At 43.8% G+C, this 18,330-nt stretch overlaps 1 protein-coding gene across 2 annotated transcripts in view; it reads left to right on the forward strand.

Moving 5' to 3' along the window:
- The window catches only part of bcas3 (BCAS3 microtubule associated cell migration factor), a 1,146,863-nt gene that overhangs the window by 24,692 nt on the left and 1,103,841 nt on the right, over positions 1 to 18,330 (forward strand). For both annotated transcript variants that reach the window (XM_060847956.1, XM_060847957.1), the window contains exons 3-4: positions 841 to 895; positions 8,270 to 8,345. In XM_060847956.1, coding sequence (XP_060703939.1) covers positions 841 to 895; positions 8,270 to 8,345 — 131 coding nt within the window. The remainder of the gene's footprint in view (positions 1 to 840; positions 896 to 8,269; positions 8,346 to 18,330) is intronic.

Below are 18,330 nucleotides of genomic sequence, written 5' to 3' on the forward strand. Positions count from 1 at the left end.
CTAAATACTGCAGATGTTTCGTTTCCAACATGTGAAGACTTTCATAATGGTTTAAATCAGATTGGAGAGGAGGACCTTTTCACGCTTCCCATGGGGTCAGAATTGATTTCTCTGCTCATAGGGGAAATTCTTTCTTCCAGCTGAGTCAATCTTTGGTCAATTCCACACTGATTCTCATGAAACTTGGCAATCTATGTGGGCCAGGTTATCCCTAAGGCCATTTAAAGTCAAGTGTTTTGGTTCTCTTTTAAGAATTGTTTCTGTCCGTGAAAGTCCCAGTTATTTAATCAGTTGATGAATATATCATTGTGACAAATGATGAACTCGCCAGGAAAGTACTCATTTAACAAATATATACTTAACGCGTTACTGGCTGTAGTTTAGGGTTGCCAACCCTTAAATAAAGGCCTGGAGTTTTCAAGATTTGAAGAGTAGCCTTCAGAAAGGTGTTGGTACAACATTGCAGGGTATCATTTTCTTTGCATATTTTGGTTTATTCGTTAAAAAACCTATTGGAGATGGGGGAAGAAAAGATTTTTGACTGAGCCAAGAACCATTCTAATGGGTAAGGAATCTTTCTGCTTTCCACATGGTTTGGGGATGTGGTGCACTATGAAGACCTAGTGGTGAAAATTTAGAGATGGTGTGGTGGTCAGAGGCAGAGTGTCACATGATGAAACCTCCTGAATTTTATGCCATCAGAGTTGACACCCCCACTGCATAGAATTTGAATTTTGTTTCTTTAGATCCTGAAACAAAATCTTCTAATGTTCTCAGCCATGGCTGCATTCTTTTAAGACAATTTTGAGCTCTTCAGTGAATTATTTTTGTTATTTACAGGGAGCAATCATATATGGAGAGTGTTGTCACCTTTCTGCAAGATGTAGTCCCACAGGTATGTGATATAATTATGTAAATTCTTTCACATACAGTATTCCATCTGTGCTGTATTCTATGTGCAACAGAATTTCTCAGGTAAAAGCAAACAGCAAATGTTGTAAATCTGAAGTAAAATTAGAAAATGCTGAAAAATCTTAATTAAATGAATCAGCATCAGAAATTGTTTCAAGAAAATATGCGGGAACACTTCTGCTCAGAATGATGGAAACACTGTCTATTAAGTTTTCTTTAAGTATTCCGCCTGTGTGTATTTACAACATTTTTTTAAACTGTTCATGGGATGTGAGATTCACTTGCTAGGGCAGCACATATTGCCCATTCCGAATTGCCATATTTAGTAACTTACACAATTGGGAGATGTCTCACAGTTGAGAGTGTGGTGCTGGAAAAGCATAGCAGGTTAGGCAGCATCCGAGGAGCAGGAGAATCAACGTTTCAGGCATAATCCCTTCATCAGATTCCTGCTGATTCTTCTTGGATGCTGTCTGACCTGCTGTGTTTTTCCAGCACCACACTCTCAACTCTGATCTCCAGTACCTGCTGTCCTCACTTTCTCTAAGGAAATGTCTTAAAACCCTTTTCAATGTGCACTGCACTTAGAATCATAGTCATAGAGACATACCGCATGGAAACAGACCCTTTGGTCCAATTCGTCCATGCTGACCAGATATCCAAAATAAATTCAGCCCATTTGCCAGTATTTGGTCCATATCCCTCAAAACTCTTCCTTTTCATATGCCCATCCCGATGCCTCTTAAATGTTGTAATTGTACCAACCTCAACCATTTCTTCTGGAAGCTTATTCCACACATGCAGCACCCTCTGTGTGAAAAAGTTGCCTTTTAGGTCCGTTTTAAATCTTTCCCCTCTCCCCTTAATCCTTAGTTCTGGACTCCCCTACCTCAGGGAAAATACCTTGTTTATTTACCCTATCCATGCCCCTCATCGTTTTATAAAGCTCTATAAGGTCATCCCTCAGCCTTTGACATTGCAGGGAAAACAGCCCCAGCTTATTCAGTGTCTTTGTATAGCTTAAACCCTCCAAATCTGGTAACAGCCTTGTACATCTTTTCTGAACCCTTTCAAGTTTAACAACATCCTTCCTATAGCAGGTAAACCAGAATTGCATGCAGTATTCCAATAATTGCCTAACAAATGCCCTCATCATGACACCTCAACTCCTATACTCAATGCACTGACCATTGAAGGCAAGCATACCAAATGCCTTCCTCAGTATCATCTCTACCTCAGTTTCATCTCTATCTAAATTAAACCCTATCTGTCACTCCTCAGGAATCCTGAAGAAGGGCTTGTGCCCAGAACGCCGATTCTCCTGCTCCTTTGATGCTGCCTGACCTGCTGCGCTTTTCCAGCAACACAATTTTAAGCTCTGATCTCTAGCATCTGCAGTCCTCACTTTTTCCCATCTGATCAAAGTCTTGTTGCACTCAGCCCAGTACACCTCCACATTTGGTGTCATCTACAAACTTGCTAACCATACCTCTGATGTTCACATCTAAATCATTTATATAAATGATGAAAAGCAGTGGATCCAGCACTGAATCTGGTAGCATACCACCGGTCATAGGCCTCTAGACTGTAAAGCAACCCTCCACCACCACTCTCTGTCTTCTCCCTTCGAGCCAGTTCTGTATCCAAATGGCTAGTTCCTCCTCTATTCTGTGTGATCTAATATTACTAACGGTATGTGATGAATGCCTTACTGAAGTCCATAAAGATCATGTCCCCTGCTCTGCCATCATCAGTCCTCTTTGTTACTTAGCCATAGAGTCAGACAGATGTACAGCATGGAAACAGACCCTTTGGTTTAACTCGTTCATACACCTATCCAGATGCCTTTTAAATGTTGCAATTGTGCCAACCTGCAACACTTCCTCTGGCAGCTTATTCCATACATGCATCATCCTCTGTGTGAAAAAGTTGCCCCTTGGGTCCTTTTTAAATCTTTCCCCTCTCATCCTAATCTTATGTCTTCTAGTTCGGGACTTCCCTACCCCAGGGAAAAGACCTTGTTTATTTACCCTACCCATGCCCCTCATAATTTTATAAACCTCTATAAGGTCACCCCCCCCCCCCCCCAAGCCTCTGACACTCCAGGGAAAACAGCCCCAGCCTATTCAATGTCTCCCTGTAGCTCAAACCCTTTAAGCGTGGCAACGTCCTTGTAAATCTTTTCTGAACCCTTTCCTATAGAAGGGAAACCAAAATTGCATTGAATATTCCAACAGTGGCCTAACCATTGCCCTGTACAGCTGTAATATGACCTCCCAAATTGTATACTCAGTGCTCCGGCCAATAAAGGAAAGCCTACCAAACGCCTTCTGCACTATCCTATCTACCTGTGACTTCACTTTCAAGGAACTGTGAACCTGTACTTCAATGTCTGTTTGTTCAGCAACACTGTCCAGGACCTTTCTATTAAGTATATAAGTCCTGCCCTGATTTGTCTTCACAAAATGTAACACCTCACTTTTATCTAAATTAAACTCCATGTGCCACTCCTCAGCTCGTTGGCCTATCTGACCAAGATCCTGTTGCACTGTGAGGCAAACTTCTTCGCTGTCCACTACATCGCCAATTTTGGTGTCATCTGCAAACTTAATAACTGTACCTTCTATTTTCACATCCAAATCATTTATAGAAATGATGAAAAGCAGTGGACCCAGCACCGATTCTTGTGGCACACCACTGGTCACAGTTTTCTAGTCTGAAAAGCAACCCTCCACCACCACAATCTAATTTCTACTTTGAGCCATTTCTATATCCAGATGGCTAGTTCTCCCTATGTTCAATGTGATTTAACCTTGCTAACCAGTCCATGAGGAACCTCATTGAACGCCTTACTGAAATCCACATAGATTACGTCCATCGTTCTGCTGTCATCAATCTTCTTTGTTACATCTTCAAAAAATTCAATCAAGTTAGTAAGACTTGGTTTCCTACACCACCTTGACTGTCCCCAATCAGCCCTTGCCTATCCAAATACATGTAAATCCTGTCCTTCAGGGTTCCTCCAAAAACTTGCCCACCACTGATGTCAGGCTCACCAATTTATAGTTTCCTGGCTTTTCCTTACCACCTTCTTAAATTAGTGGCACCATGTTAGCCAACCTCTGGTCTTCTGGCACCTCCCTTATGGCTATCGATGATACAAATATCTCAGTAAGGGGTCCAGCAATCACTTCCCTAACTTTCCACAGAGTTCTAGAGTACCAGATGGCTCTGTGGTTAGCACAGCTGCCTAATAGCGCCAGGTACCTGGGTTCGATTCTAGCCTCTGGCGACTGTCTGTGTGGAGTTTGCATATTCTCCCTGTGTCTGCTTGGTTTTCCTTTGGGTGCTCTGGTTGCCTCCCATAATCCAAAGTTGTGCAGGTTGGGTGAATTTGCCATGCTAAATTATCCATCGTGTTCAGGGATGTGTAGGTTAGGTACATTAGTCAGGGTTAAATGTAGAATAGTAGGGGAATGGGTCTGGGTGGTTTATTCTTTGGAGGGTTGATGTGGACTAGTTGGACCAAATAGCCTGTTTTCACACTGTAGGGATTCTATGATTTTATGACCTGATTATGTCTAGGGGATTTATCCACCATTGTGCATCTGGTTCACCTTCCCCTGCGATATGGACATTTTTCAAAATGTCACTATTTGTTTCTCCATGTTCTATATCTTCCATATACTTTTCTACAGTAAACACTGATGCAAAATACTTGTTTAGTTTCTTCCTCATCTCCTGTAGTTCCATACTTAGGCTGCCTAGCTGATTTTGAAGGGGTCCTATTCCTCCCTAGTTACCTTTTTGCCCTTAATATAGTTGTAGAGTCCCTCTGAATTCTCCTTAACCCTATTTGCCAAAGCTATCTCATGTCTTTCTTTTGCTCTCCTGATTTCCCTCTTAAGCATACTGCTACTGCCATTATACTCTTCCAGGAATCAGTTGACTTCTACTGTCTCTACCTGACAAATGTTTCCTTCTGATTCTTGACCAGAACCTCAATTTCTCTAGTCATCAAGCATTCCGTACACCTACCAGCCTGGCCCTTCATCCTAACAGGAACATTCTGTCTCTGGACTCCCGTTATCTCAGTTTTAAAGACTCCCTGTTTTCTAGCCATCCTTTTACCTGTGAACATTTCGCCTCCAATCAACGTTTGAAAGTTTTTACCAAATACTGTCAAAATTGGCTTTCCTCCAGTTTAGAACTCTAACTTTCAGATCTGGTCTATCCTTTTCCATCACTATTTTAAACTAATAGAGTTATGGTTACTTCTGGCAGGTATGTGGTATTAAAGGAATTAGTCCAAAGTTATACCCACCTCTCCAACATGCTTACTTTTCCCTGTTCACTAGTTTGAAGCTGTTGTCCTGTGAATGCCATTCCACTCAGCATAAGCCTTGCAGATCTTAATTTCAGTAGGACATCCTGGTTCTTTAAATTTCCAGAAATTTTGTCTCTTACACTCGCTTTCTTTCAAATAGAAAACTAGCCCATAGAAGCACTCTGGTTGATTGTTAACATAATCAACCCCTCTGCTCTTCATAGTGGCACTACTTTGTTTTTAGAATCCCTACAGTGTGAAAATAGGCCCTTTGGCTCAAAAAGTCCACACCAACCCTCTGAAGAGAACCCAGCCAGAGCCATTCCCCTACCACTCGACATTCTACCCTGACTACTGCACTTAACCTACATAAACCTGAACACTATAGGTAATTTAGCTTAGCTAATTCACCTAACCTGCACATCTTTAGACTGTGGGAGGAAGCCAGAGCATCCGGAGGAAACTCAAGCAGACACGGGGAGAATGTGCAAGCTCCACACAGACAGTCGTCCGAGACTGGAATCAAATCTGGGTCCCTGGCACTGTGAGGCAGCATTGCTAACCACTGAACCACCATTCTGCCCTCTTCCTTGTGGAAGACTAGTTTGTCCTTCCAAAATAGTATCTGTTTTGCTTCTCTCTCAGTAAATTCTTTGAGGCATGCAGGAAGTGAGGAAGGAAGGGGGAGTCCTGGAAAACGAGAAGGGTTGTCATTGGGACTAATTTACCTCATTTTCCTACCTCTAGCTAAGTAAGTTTCAGGTGAGAAGTCCGAGGGATGGTCGTCTTTTCTGCCTTTGCTTAAGACCCTGAATGACTATTTAACTCCAACTTATGGATCTATTCCACTGGGCTACAATTTTCTCAGCTTCAGGGTGGACAAATTAAGTCCCTCCATCTGCACTGATTTGTGTATGATTGTGAGCATTGATGTAGGACAAGGATATGAGTGAGAGTGAGAGAGAGTATATAGTGCAGTGAGGTCACCTGTAGTGTGACATAAACCTAAGGTCCCAGTTGAGGCTATCCCCATGAGTACCGAACTTGGCTCTGCTCAAGCTAAATTTGTTTAATGTTACATTCCATGACACTGAAGTCATGTTGCTATAAATTCTGTGTCTTATGATTTTGCTGCACAACCACCTGATGAAGAAGCAGCAGTTCGAAAACTAGTGCTTTCAAACAAACATGTTGGTCTATAACCTGGCGTTGTGTGAGTTTTAACCCCAATCCAACTCCGGTACCTTCAAATCTGAATTATCCTTGCTACCTTTCTTAAACAAAGGGACATTAACAATTTTCAGTCCTCCGGGACCTCACCCGTGTTCAAGGATGCTGCAAAGGTATCTGTTAAGGTCCCACATATTTCCTCTCTTGCTTCCCTCAGTACCTGGGATAGATTCCATCCAGACCTGAGGACTTGACCGCCTTAATGCCTTTTAGAATACTCAAGACTTCCTCCCTCCTTATGTCGACTTGACCTAGAGTAATGGAAGATCTGTCCCTAACCTCAGCATCCATCATGTCCCTCTCCTTAGTGAATATTGATGCAAAGTACTCATTAAGAATCTCACCCATTTTCTCTGACGTCACACATAATTTCCTTCCTTTGTCCTTGAGTGGGCCAACCCTTCCTCTAGTTACCCTCTTGCTCCTTATATATGAATAAAAGGCTTTGGAGTTTTCCTGCTTGCTAAAGATATTTCATGACCTCTTTTAGCCCTCTTAAATTCCTCGTTTCAGATTGGTCCTACTTACCCAATATTTTTCCAAAGTTTCTGTTTTCAGTCACCTAGACCTTTTGTATGGTTCCTTTTTCCTCTTAACTTGTCTCAGAATTTCATCTGTCATCACAGTTTCCTAATCTTGCTATTTCTACCCCTCATTTTCACAGGGACATGTCTGTTCCTCACTCTAATCAATCTCTCTTTAAAAGCTTTCCACATATCAAATGTGGATTTATCCTTAAACAGCTGTTCCCAATCCACATTCTCCAGCTCCTGCCGAATTTTGCTATAGTTGGCCTTCCCCCAGTTTAACACTCTTCCCTTAGGACCACTCTCATCTTTGTCCATGGAACTTACGGAAAACTTACGGAATTGTGATCAATATTTCCAAAATAATTCCCACTGAACCTTCAGCCATCTAGCCAGGCTCATTTCCCAACACCAGGTCCAGTATGGCTCCATCATGAGTTGGGCTATTTACATATTACTCTATAAAATCCTCCTGGATGCTCCTTACAAGTTATGCTCCAACTGAATCTCCAACACTAAGTGAATCCCTGTCAATGTTGGGAAAATTAAAATCTCCCATCACCACCACCTTGTTAGTCCTACATCTTTCCATAATCTGTTCACATATTTGTATCTCTATCTCACACTTGATGTTGGGAGGCCTGTTGTCCAGCTCCAACATTGTTACTGCAGTCTTCCAATTTCTGAGCTCTGCCCATATTGCCTCACTGCTCAAGTCCTCCACAGTGCTGTCCTTCAGCATAGTTGTGATATTCTCTCTCACATAGTAATGTAACTCCTCCAACCCTTTTATCTCTCTCTCTATCCCACCTGAAACATATATATCCTGGTATATTTAGTTTCCAATTTTTCCCTTATTTCTACCAAGTATCAGTAAAAGCAGTAATATCATACTCCCAGGTACTAATCCAAGGCCAAAGTTCATCTGCCTTATCTACTACACTTTTCACATTATAATAAATGGACCTCAGACCACCAGTCCCTTTGCGTTCATCATCTGCTCCAAACCCACTCTTCCCCTTAGTCACGCTGACTTCATTATCTGTTCCTTACAGACTTTAGTTACTTCCTCCTTACTGTCCACTAATCTCCTCATTTGGTTTCCATCCCCCACAACCTTAGTTTAAACAAATTGACAGGTAAGACTAGGTCAGACGGGGATGTCTGGTCAGCGTGGATGAGTTGGACTGAAGGGTCTGTTTCTGTGCTGTATGACTCTTTATGCATAGTGTTAATCTTTGTTTTCTTTTCATCAATTTTATTTTGTTTTCAGGCATACACTGGCTCATCTCCAACGGATGAGAAGGAAAAAATAGTCTGGGTCCGTTTCGAAAAAGCTGATATTAATGGTAAATTCAGTTTTTAATTTTCAATAGCTCTTTACCCCTATTTTCCTGATTAAAATAATACCATTAGGATTCCTGTAAATTAGGCTTATCCAAAGGTGGCCTGTGAGCTGAAATGGAGCCCTCCAATGACTTCTATGTGGTCTGCCAGCATATTGTTCAAAATATGGTTAGTGTAACTGGAAGATCATGCAAGAATCTACTCCTCCAGTAGAGGCCATTTTTCTCCTGTATTTGTTTCTGATAGTGAGCCTTTCAACAGCAAATACCGGAGAAAAACACTGTCATTAGTAGAGAAGTGAGCAATACAGCATGCTTGGTTTAACTCAGCTGGAGGCCTGGAGCTGTGGTGGGAAGTCTGCAGAATGTTGCCTGAGACAGTTAATTGGGGTAAACAGAAATGAGAATTGGGTTGCTGGCTGGCTATTTGGCAAGGGATTGGATGTTTGGCTGACTGGAGGAAGAGGGGGAAATAATGAAACGTGGACAGATTGTGGAGGGGTTGGTGGGAGACAAGAGATCATGAGTGTGATGGCTGCAGGAACAGCATGTCCCAGGACTTGTTGGAATGTTAGACCAAATGTAAGTTGGTACCTTCACAGTCATCCTGTACTGCACCTCAGTGAGACTAGTTCATAAACTTCCCTTAATCAGTGACCTTCCCAGGCCAATGTGAGTGAGTGAGTGTGGGTGAATCAGTGAGTGAGTGACTGCAGATGGATAGGTGAGTGAGTGATGCAGGTGTCTTGGCAAGTGATCAAGTGGGGGTAGGTTGATGAGTGAGTGAGTGAGTGTGGGTGGATTGGTGAGTGAGTGAGTACAGGTGGATTGATGAATGAGTGAGTATGGGTGAATTGGTGAGTGAATGGGGGAGTGAGTGCTAGTGAATTGATATGATTGTCATTGTTAGTGATTGTGGGTGGATTGGTAAATGAGTTCAGGTAGATTGATGAGTGAGTGAGTGTGGGTGGATTGGTGAGTGAGTGAGTACAGGTAGATTGATGAGTGAGTGAGTACGGGTGGATTGGTGAAGGAGAGAATGTGAATGGATTGGTGAGGGAGAGAGAGAGTGAGTGCTGGTGGATTGTTGTGATTGTTGTTAGTGATTGCAGGTTGATTGGTGAGTGAGTATGGATAGATTGATGAGTGAGGGAGTGAGTGCGAGTGGATTGGTAAAGGAGTGAGTGCGGGTGGATTGGTGAGTGAATGCTGGGGTGTATTAATGTGATTGTCATTGTTAGTGATTGCTGGTCGATTGATGAATGAATGAGTGGGGGTAGATTGATGAGTAGATGAATCCAGGTGGAGGAGTGAGTGTGGATGAATTGGTGAGGGAATGAGTGTGGGTGAATTAGTGAGGGAGTGAGTGCAAGTGGATTGGTGAGTGAGAGTACAAATGGATTGGCGAGTGAGTAAGTTCAAGTAGATTGATGAGGGAGTGAGTGCGAGTAGATTGGTGAGTGAGAGTGCAAGTGGATTGGTGAATGAGTGAGTGCAGGTGGATTGGTGAGTAAATGAGGGAGTGAGTGCTATTGGATTGATGTGATTGTTGTTAATGATTGTGGGTGAATTGGTAAGTGAATGCAGGTAGATTGGTGAGTGACTTAGTGAGTGTGGGCAGAGTGTTTTTAAGTGAGTGAAAGTGTGGATGATTGATGAGTCAGTGAGAAAATGTGGGTGGAGTGATGAGTGAAAGAGTGATAAGCAAATGAGAGAGTATGGATGAATTTCTGAATGAGCGAGTGAATGTGTGGATTGGTGAGTGAGCGTGTGAGTGTTGGTGGATTGGTGAGTGAATGCATGAATGTGGGCAAGTTGGTAGGGTTGATGGGTACATGAAGGTGGATGGGTTGTTGTGTGTTTGTTTGGTTGGGTGCATATGGGTGGATCAGTGAGTGTGTTTGAGCTGTTCACAGACCCACACTTCTGCTCCTCCTCCCTCCCCAAAAATCTCTTCACAAAGCAGACTGGTAGAGTATTAAAGGTAAAAACAATGACTGCAGATGCTGGAAACCAGATTCTGGATTAGTGGTGCTGGAAGAGCACAGCAGTTCAGGCAGCACTAAAACCTAAACTAAATTGCACCTGCTTCCAACCTCCCACTTCGATGTGAATTCTTCAAACCCAGCTTGATTGTACTCCACCAGAGATGAATGAAAGTAGTTGTTAGTTAAACTTCTTAGGTTGACCACAATCCCAGTCCCTTCCCTGGCGATCAGGACTTGTCTTTATCTTTGGTTCTGACCTGGAAAGGTTAATAAAAGAACTATTATTAATTAGATCTGCTGCTAGGCACTTTTTAATGGCTACTTATTGAAATTATTAAAATTTATTGTTTTGAAACGGTTTTTTTCTGTAACTCATGTTTAACATTGTGGTGAAGGATGAGATTTCTGAATACTTGCATGTATTTGGAAAGGCGAGGACTGATTTGGGATAGTCAACATGGTTTTGTGCGTGGGAAATCATGTCCTCACAAACTTGATTGAGTTTTTTGAGGAAGTAACCAAGACAATTGATGAGGGCAGAGCAGTAGAAATGATCTATATGGACTTCAGTAAGGCGTTCGACAAGGTTCCCCATGGGAGACTGATTAGCAAGGTTAGATCTCATGGAATACAGGGAGAACTAGCCATTTGGATACAGAACTGGCTCAAAGGTAGAAGACAGAGGATGGTGTTGGAGGGTTGTTTTTCAGACTGGAGTCCTGTGACCAGTGGAGTGCCACAAGGATCAGTGCTGGGCCCTCTACTTTTTGTCATTTACATTATTGATTTGGATGCGAGCATAAGAGGTACAGTTAGTAAGTTTGCAGATGACACCAAAATTGGATGTGTAGTGGGCAGCGAAGAGGGTTACCTCAGATTACAACAGGATCTTGACCAGATGGGCCAATGGGCTAAGAAGTGGCAGATGGCATTTAATTCAGATAAATGTGAGCTGCTGCATTTTGGGAAAGCAAATCTAAGCAGGACTTATACATTTAATGGTAAGGTCCTAGGGAGTGTTGCTGAACTTGGAGTGCAGGTTCATAGCTCCTTGAAAGTGGAGTCGCAGGTAGATAGAATAATGAAGAAGGCGTTTGGGATGCTTTCCTTTATTGGTATGAGTATTGAGTACAGGAGTTGGGAAGTCATGTTGCGGCTGTACAGGACATTGGTTTGGCCACTGTTGGAATATTGCGTGCAATTCTGGTCTCCTTCCTATGGGAAAGATGTTGTGAAACTTGAAAGGGTTCAGAAAAGATTTAAAAGGATGTTGCCAGGGTTGGGGAATCTGAGCTACAGGGAGAGGCTGAACAGTTTGGAGCTGTTTTCTCTGGAGCGTCGGAGGCTGAGGGGTGACCTTATAGAGGTTTACAAAATTAGAGGGGCATGGATAGGATAAGTAGACAAAGTCTTTTCCCTGGTGAGTACAGAACTAGAGGGCATAGGTTTTGGGTGAGAGGGGAAAGATAAAAAAGAGACCTAAGGGGCAACATTTACACGCAGAGGGTGGTGAGTGTATGGAATGAGCTGTCAGAGGATGCGGTGGAGGCTGGTACAATTGCAACATTTAAGAGGCATTTGGATGGGTATATGAATAGGAAGAGTTTGGAGGGATATGGGCTGGGTGCTGGCAGATTGGGTTGGGATATCTGGTTGGCATGGACGGGTTGGACCGAAGGGTCTGTTTCCATGCTGTACATCTCTATGACTTAAGTGGTGGGGGATGATGCGATGTATCCAGAGGTTGGTGGGATGGAAGGTGAGGATCAGGGAAAATGGAGGAGATGCGCTGGAGGGCATCTTTGACCACATGGAAGGGGAAAATTTCAGTCTTTGAAGAAGGAGGCCAAGTGGGATGTTCTCTAGTGGAATTGGTCCCCCTGGGAGAAACTCCTCCTGGGAGTCTTCAGCAAAGGCTTCACCTTCATCCCATTACGTTCCAGATTAATGAGTTTGACCCACGTTGTGACCTTGAACATTTCTTCTGCCACCTCCATCAAGACCCCCACCCAGCCTCCGAGGACCCTCCTCCTGCCATTAGTGGATGGGATTACTCAACACCCCATCCATCTGGACACCCTGTGCTGGTCTGTTACCCAACCTTGATCTCTTCATTTCCAACTGCTGCTGTGAATAGACCGCCTAAACCTGTCGATCTGCCTTACCCACTCCAACCTCTCACCCTTGCAATGCGCAGCCCTTCAGTCTCTCCGCTCCAACCCTAACATCATCATCAAACCAACAGACAAGGGGGCGCAGTGGTAGTTTGGTGCACCGACCTCTACACTGATGAAGCCAGGTGCCAACTCGCAGACACCTCCTCCCACTGCCCCCTTACTCCGACCTCATCTCTCATCACTGAACCATCATCTCCCAGACCATCCATAGCCTCATCACCTCTGGGAATCTCCAACCTCATAGTCCGAGAACTCTGTACTGCCTGATTCTACCTCCCACCTAAGATTCACAAACCTGACTGCCCTGGTTGACCCATTGTCTGAGCCTGCTCCTATCCCACTGATCTCATCTCTGCAACCATTTACACCGTTCTGTCCCTTTAGTCCAGGAAATCCCCACCTACGTTCTGGACACCACCCACGCTCTTCACCACCTCCAAGACTTTCGTTTCCCTGGCCCCCAACGCCTTATCTCCACCACGGACATCCAGTCCCTGTACACATCTATCAGCCAGAAGAAGGCCTCCAAGCCCTCTGTTTTGTCCTCTCATGCCGACCCAACCAATACCCTTCCACTGAAACTATCATTCGCCTGCTGAAGTGGTCCTCCCCCTCAATAACGTCTCCTTCCAACCTCCCTATTCCTCCAAACCAAAAGGGTAGCCATGGGTATCTGCATGGGCCTCAGTTATGCCTGTTTCTTCATTGGGTACATGGAACAGTCCATCATCCACAGCCACACTGGCACCATTCTCTAGCTTTTCCTCCATTACGTCGGTGACTGTATCAGCACTACATTGTGCTCCCACGAGGAGGTTGAACAGTTCATCAAATTCACCAACATCTTCCACCCCAACCTCAAATTCACCTGGACCATCTCCCTCCCCTTCCTGGACCTCTCCATCTCCATCTTCGGCGACTGATGAACCATGGACATCGACTACAAACTTGCCAACTCCCGCAGCTACCTGGACTACACTTCCTCCACCTTGCCTCCTGTAAAAATGCCATTCTTTATTCCCAATTCCTCTGCCTTGCCGCATCTGCTCCCAGGAGGACCAATTCCACCATAAAACACCCCAGATGGCCTCCTTCTTCAAAAACCGCAATTTCCCCTCTCACATGGTCAATGATGCCCCCCAGTACATTTCCTCCACTTCCTGCACCTCTGCTCTTGAACCCCACTCCTCCCTAGTCCTCACCTTCTACCCCACCAACCTCTGGATACATTGCATCATCCTCCACCACTTCTGCCACCTACAAACAGACCCATCAGTAGGGGTATATTTTCCTCCCCACCCCTTTCTGCATTTCGGAGAGACTATTCCCTCTGTGACTCCCTTGTCAGATCCATGCCCTCCACTAGCCCACACCCCACTCCCAGCACCTTGCCCTGCCAACACAAGAGGTGCAGAACCTGCGTCCTCACCACCGCTTTATCTCTGACAAAGGCCCAAAGGATTTTTCCACATTGACAGAAATTTACCTGCACCTCCACCAATGTAATCTACTGTATCCATTGTCCCTGATGTGGTCTCCTCTGCATTGGGGAAACAGGGTGCCAACTTGTGGATTGTTCAGAGAACATTTCTGGGACACCTGCAACAACCAACCCCAACTCCTCGTGGCCAAACACTTTAGCTCCACCTCCCACTCTACCAAAGACATGCAGTTCCTGGGCCTCCTCCATCGCCAAACCCTAACCACCTGACACCTGGATGAAGAATACCTCATCTTCCGCCTTGGGACCCTGCAACCACACGGGATCAATGTGCATTTCACCAGTTTCCTCATTTCCCCTCCCCTCATGTTATCCCAGTCGCAAGCCTCCAACTCGACACCACCTTCCTGACCTGTCCATCTTCCTTCCCACCTATCCGCTCCACCCTCCTCTCTGACTTATCACCTTTCCCTCCACCCACCTTCATCTACCTGCCACCTTCCCAGCTACCTTCCCCCCCCCCCCCCCCAGCCCTACCACCTCCCATTTATCTCTCAGCCTCCCCATCCCCAGCCCATAAGCCTCATTCCTGATGAAGGGCTTATGCCTGAAACGTCGATTCTCCTGTTCCCTGGATGCTGCCTGCCTGCTGTGCTTTTCTAGCAACAAACTCTCAACTCTGATCTCCAGCATCTGCAGTTCTCACTTTCTCTTAGGAGGCTACTGAGTAAGACAGGGGCCCATAGTGTCAGAGGCAAGGAGCTAGCATGGATAGAAGCTTGGCTATCTGGTATAAAGCAAAGAGTACGGATAAAAGGGTCATTCTCAGGATGTCAAGTGGTGCTCTGCAAGTGTCAGTGTTGGAACCACAACTTTTCACTGTATACATTAACGATCTAGATGAAGGAGATGAGGGCATTCTGGCTAAGTGTGCAGATGATACAAAGATAGGTAGAGGGATGGGTAGCATTGAGGAGGTGGGTAACCTGCAGAGTGAGCAAAGAAGTGGCAGATGGAGTACAACATGGCAAAGTATGAGATCATGCACTTTAGTAGGAAGAATAGAGGCAAGGACTATTTTCAAAATGAGGTGAAAATTCAGAAGTCTGAAGTGCAAAGAGACTTGGGAGTTCTAGTCCATGATTCTCTCAAGATAAATTTGCAGGTTGAGTCAGTAATTAGGAAGGCAAATGCAATGATGGCATTTAATATGAGAGGACGAGAGTATGAAAGCAGGGATGTACTTCTGACGTTCTATAAGGCTCTAGTCAGACCATATTTGGAGTATGGTGTGCAATTTTGGGGCCCATATCTCAGGAAGGATGTACTGGATCTGAAGCAGTCCAGAGGAGGTTTATGACAATATTCCCAGAAATGAAAAACCTAACATATGAGGAACATTTGAGGACTCTGGTTTTATACTTGATGGAGTTTAGAAGGATGAGGGGGGATCTTAAATGATACATACAGAATACTAAATGGCCTGGACAGAGTAGATGTTGGGAAGGTGTTTCCATTGGTAGGAGAGACGAGGACATTGCCTTCCAGTAAAGGGAAGACCTTTTAGAATGGAAATAAGAAGGAACTTATTCAGCTAGAGAGTGGTGAATCTATGGAATCCATTGCCACAGAAGGATGTGGAGGTCAAGTCATTGAGTATATTTAAGACTGAGATAGGTAGGTTTTTGAGTATCAAGGAGATCAAAGGGTATGCGGAGAATTTTGAGAATGGGCTCATGAAACTTATTGGGGTGATTGAATAGCAAAGCAGACTCAATGCGTTGAATGGCCTAATTTCTGCTCCTATGTCTTATGGTCTCATGGTCGAATTTCCCTGCGCTTGGCCCATTCCTTCTAATCCTTTCCTAACCATGTATTTGACCAAATACCTTTTATGTGTTGTTAATGTACCTGCCTCAGCCACTTTTGCTGGCAGCTCATTCCATATGCGTACCACCCTCTGTGTAAAATAGTTGCCCTCTGGTTCCCTTTTATTCTTTCCCCTCTAAACTTATACTGATGTCCTGTAGTCCTCGATTCCCCAATCCTGGGAAAAAGACTGAATGCGTTCACCCTGTCCAAGCTTCTCATGATCTTATACACTTCTATAAGATCCTCCCCTCTCAGTCTCCTATGCTCTAAAAAAAAGTCCTAGCTTGTCCAACCTCTCCCTATAACTCAGACCATTGAGTCCTGGCAATATACTTATAAATTGCTTATGCACTTTTTCCAGTTTGATAATATCCTTCCTATAGCAAGGTGACCAAAACTGAACACAACAGTCCCAAGTGCGGCCTCACCAATGTCCTGTATAATTGCAACATAACTTCTCAACTTCTATGCTCAGTGCCCTGACTGATGAAGTCCAGTGTGCCAAAAGCCTTCTTTATTGCTCTGTCTACCTGTGACTCCACATTTAGACAACCGTGCACCTGAACTCCAAGGTCCCTCTGTTTCATTACTCTTCTTCAGGCCCTACCATTCACCATGAAATTCCTACCTTAATCTGACTTTCCAAAATGCAAGACCTCACTTATCTATATTAAACTCTATTTGCCTATTCTTGGCCCACATCACCAGCTGATTAAGATCCAAAGTCAACACTATAGTGGCTCTGGAAAGGCACAGCAGGTCAGGCAGCATCCGAGGAACAGGAAAATCGATGCTTCAGGCAAAAGTCCTTCATGGAGCCAAGCTGACTACTCCTAATCCTGTTCCTGTTGAAGGGCTTTTGCCTGAAGAGTCGATTTTCCTGCTCCTCGGATGCTGGCTGACCTGCTGTGCTTTTCCAGCACCACTCTAATCCCAATCTCTACTCCTAATCAAACCATGTCTTTCCAAATGCATGTATAATTATCCCTCAGAATCTTCTCAAGTAACTTACCAACCACAGATGTTAAGTGTTCTGGTGTATCATTCTCAGGTTTTTCTTTTCAGCCCTCCTTGAATAAGGGTACAACATTTGCTATCCTCCAGTCTTCCAGGACCTGACCTGTGGCTAATGATGATGCAAAAGAACACACATCTGTGATTGCTAGTAATAGTGAAGCAATTTAAGGTTCCTGGCTCAACATTGGAGGGTAACACTTGACTACTGTATCCATTAACTTGACTGTTCAGTACTGCAACTATTGAGGTTTCTTTGCTGTGATAGAGTCATGCAACATGAAACAGACCTTTCGCTCCAGCTTGTCCATGCCGACAAGGTTTCCCGAATTGAACTAGTCCCATTTGTCTGCCCAAATCCTCTAAACCTTTCATATTCATGTATGTGTCCAAATGTCTTGTAAATATTGTAATTGTACCTGCATCTACCACTTCCTCTGGCAGTTCATTCCATATACGAACCACCCTCTGTGTAAAAAGTTGCCTCTCAGGTCCCTCCTCTCAACTTAAAAATACAAAATCCTGATTGTTGCTATTTGTTTCAACAGGACTTTAGTGAACATACTGATGGGCGTATTGTTCATCCCAGAGCTATTTGAACAAGCCCCCTAGTTTTAAACTCTCCCATCCTAAGGAAAAGACCTTTGCTACTGACATTATCTATGTCCCTTATGATTTTATCAACCTGTCAAAGATCACCACTCAACCTCCCACGCTCCAGGAAAGTCCCAGCCTCTCTTTATTACTGAATCTCCCCAGGCCAGACAACATACTGTTAATAGTTTTCTGAACCCTCCCCAGTTTGATAATATCCTTCCTATAGCAGGGTGACCAGAGCTATACACAGTACAGCAAAAGTGGCCTCACCAATGCCCTGTACAATCTCAACATGATGTCCCAACTTCTGTAATCAATGGTCTTAGCAATGAATGCAAGCATGCTAATGCTTTGTAAAATGGTATTAATCCTGTTAAGCTGAATAGAAGCAAAACAATTGAACTAGTTATAGACTTTAGGCAAGGGCTAGTTAATAATAGTAAAGATCCACAATATGGACATAAAAATATTCAGTAACTGAACTATTCCCCCTAGTTTTGAACTCCTCACTTAGTATGGGTTCTGTACAATAGGGTGCTAAGGCAAAATAATTGGAGTACCATCAAGAATTAGTATTTGTGTTAGATGCTCTCCTGTTAGCTTACTTGATTAAGGCACTAATTGGCATATGACCAACAGGAAAAATATCTCATTTCTTTATTCATAATTAGTGCTTTATATTTGCACTATACAAATACCTCAACAAGGGAAAATCTAACCACCTCCTTTTGGTTGCCATAATAGAATTTACTATCATCAACATATTGAAGATTAACATTCACCAGAAACTTAACTGTACAAACCACATAAATATTATGGCTCCAATGGCAGATGAGAGGCTTGGAATTCTGAATCAAACCACCTGACTTTCCAAAGGCAGTTCACCTACAGAACACAGA

The sequence above is a fragment of the Hemiscyllium ocellatum genome, chromosome 31, assembly GCF_020745735.1.
Source record: "Hemiscyllium ocellatum isolate sHemOce1 chromosome 31, sHemOce1.pat.X.cur, whole genome shotgun sequence".
Taxonomy (NCBI): domain Eukaryota; kingdom Metazoa; phylum Chordata; class Chondrichthyes; order Orectolobiformes; family Hemiscylliidae; genus Hemiscyllium; species Hemiscyllium ocellatum.